The sequence below is a fragment of the Populus euphratica genome, unplaced genomic scaffold (genome assembly GCF_000495115.2).
Source record: "Populus euphratica unplaced genomic scaffold, PopEup_1.0 scaffold129.1, whole genome shotgun sequence".
NCBI lineage: Eukaryota > Viridiplantae > Streptophyta > Magnoliopsida > Malpighiales > Salicaceae > Populus > Populus euphratica.
This window is the reverse complement of record NW_011499907.1, coordinates 1,108,242-1,110,665: the sequence shown is the minus strand read 5'-3', so window position 1 is coordinate 1,110,665 and position 2,424 is coordinate 1,108,242. Positions and strand designations below refer to the sequence as shown.

Sequence of the window (2,424 nt, the reverse complement as noted above, 5' to 3'; positions counted from 1 at the left end):
CTTTCCACCCCATGTTTTCCCTCCTCTGTTTCAAAACAAAATCTCAAGAGATAGATATGTACCCTTTTGTATTACATGGACTTGTACCAGGTAACGTATACCCTTTTTCTTTCAAGCTTGAAGCCTGTTGATGAAAAACAGGCATAGTATTGATTAGTAAAATATTAACCCCAAGAGCTTAATGGTATCGGTCTCACTTTTGCTTCAAACATTTGCTTCACTCTAGCATTTGGTTCACACTAAAAATGCTCCCTTTTCCCCCTAGTTTCTTGTTTATTGTAAAGTAGATTAAGTATCTGATGGCAATTATTCCTTTGGGACTAATTCAAAACAAATAAGAGCAAAAGGCCCTCACTTCCAAGTTTGTTGACACGAGTAATTACTAAAACTCAAGAAAAAAAGAGAGAAGAAATTGAAAATGGCATCACAAGACTACAAGATGAACACCAACTAAAGCATTTTCCTGAAGTGATTTTCTAACAACATCTCGTCGTGATTCATACCAGGATTCATCTGGTGTAAAACGACTCCATTCTCCACCTCCGAGATAAAAAAGAGCCAAGGGATTGATAACAACTTGATCAAGGGATGTTGCACTTTTCAGTATATGCGTTATCAACTCCATTTCGAACCAGTTACCATTAAATCCATTCATCCGAACCTTTTTGAGTCTGCTATATGTGCATCCATAGATATTCCGCATCTCTCTTTGATTTTTGTGGAATTCTTCACCGCTCAGCTATAGACAACTCACAATAAGATTCACAATATTAGACAAAATTATACTCCGACTGTTTTGGCAAAACAGACTGTCGAATGTAAGCTGATAACAAACAATTCAAATAAAGTGTTTCCCAGAATGTTTTAGATTTGACAGAATATATAGCAACTGACCGTTATATCAAGTTTCTCCAGAAGTGGACAAGCATTTAGATATGTCAATACCCACAACAGATCCTCTTCCTTAATTGCTCTGATATAAAATAGCTCTAGTTGCTTCAGATTTCTGAGCGAGTCCATGCTCTGTGGCAATCTTTTTTCCTGAATGAAAACAAAAACAGATTAGAAAATAGATTCTCATTGTCATCATTGGAGGTTAGTTACACTTCGTGAATTCTAATTCTTTACATACCTTCCAAGGGTCCAGATGCAGGATTAGAGTATGTAAAGTTGGAAATGTTGCACAGTAGGATAGTGCATTTGGCATGTCTATTACATGAATTGAATTGAAATTGAAGTAGATCTTTACCAGACAAGGAGCAACAAATACAGTGATCTTCATGATGTCTCCACTATACTCAAAATTCATGAGGTTTACGGCTATTACCTTAATTGGAGATGGGTTGGAACAATCAAGCAACACTAGATTTTGGAGTGAAGTACTGAAAACTTTTAAAATAGACATGTTTACAGCGTATCAACATTAGACCTTGAAGAAGCAAACAGTTGGAGAAGAGGGATGCAAGAAATTCTTCTCCCAAAAATACATCGTGCAGTTGTAAGGTTATTAGCTTGTTGAATCCGATAAAATCAACAGGAGGTTTTAAAACACAAGTTCGTAAATGCACGTGCTTTAATCTTGAATCACTAGGATGGGGAAGAAGCCAATAGGGAAATGTATAATATTCATCACCTAATAGACCATGATGATAATAGGAAAATAATGTCATGCCTGATAAGATAAGTTCAAGCTCTTCAATTCCCAATCCAATCACAGAACTAATCCATCGGTTAATGTTAGAAGTGTCTCCAAGATGTTTCAAGAAATGCAGCTTGAAAGAAATTATTTTTGTGCCTTGGAAATTCTGCAAGAATCCATCGACACACCTTGCGAATTCCAGCTTAAATTCCTTATAATATTTGCTATGTTTTGAACTGCAATCGGGCCTCTCATGATTGGTTCCAAAGATGCCGTCAACATCAAAATTGAGGTTGGTCCTCAACGTCCAGAGGTGCTTCCATCTGTTGGATAGAGCACTGGTCTTAACCAAATCTTTCATGGGTAATTTTGATAGAATGATGGATAGGATGCGATCGGGAAGCTGGCTTATCCGATCCTCCTTTCTGGCTTCGACCTGATCAGAATTCATGAAAGAATAATAAATTAAATTATCAATCATTGTTTGAAATAGATGATCAAGAGAACCCTAAACCCCAAAAACAGAAACTGTTACCAAGTAAAGAATACAAGGATAGCTGTAGCTAGAGATACCTAGAACCCAGGTTTCATTAGTTTGCCCTGATGCTCTATTGATAGTCAAATAACCATAATAATAACAACAAGAAGAAGCCTACTCTAAAGCAAAAGGTCAAAGAAAGAAAAGAGACATAAATATTCTTCTTCTTACGACTGTTGCTATAATATATGTATGTATATATATATATATATGTATGTATGTATATATATATATATATATATGTATG

At 35.8% G+C, this 2,424-nt stretch overlaps 1 protein-coding gene across 1 annotated transcript; it reads right to left on the bottom strand.

The window, feature by feature from the left end:
• Positions 1 to 297: 297 nt before the first annotated feature.
• On the bottom strand, positions 298 to 1,355 carry LOC105133524 (uncharacterized). Its single transcript, XM_011037559.1, has 3 exons — positions 1,133 to 1,355; positions 895 to 1,041; positions 298 to 739 (listed from the first exon to the last, which is right to left on the bottom strand). The coding sequence occupies exons 1-3, from the start codon at positions 1,307 to 1,309 to the stop codon at positions 425 to 427; spliced, it is 639 nt and encodes a 212-aa protein (XP_011035861.1). The 5' UTR covers positions 1,310 to 1,355; the 3' UTR covers positions 298 to 424.
• Between the last annotated feature and the right edge of the window lie 1,069 nt (positions 1,356 to 2,424).

Coding starts and splice junctions, on each gene's coding strand:
- LOC105133524 (XM_011037559.1), bottom strand. CDS start 1,309: ATGAATTTTGAGTATAGTGGAGACATCATGAAGATCACTGTATTTGTT. Junction 1,042..1,132: donor TGCATCTGGACCCTTGGAAG/GTATGTAAAGAA, acceptor GTTTTCATTCAG/GAAAAAAGATTGCCACAGAG. Junction 740..894: donor TGGAGAAACTTGATATAACG/GTCAGTTGCTAT, acceptor AGTTGTCTATAG/CTGAGCGGTGAAGAATTCCA.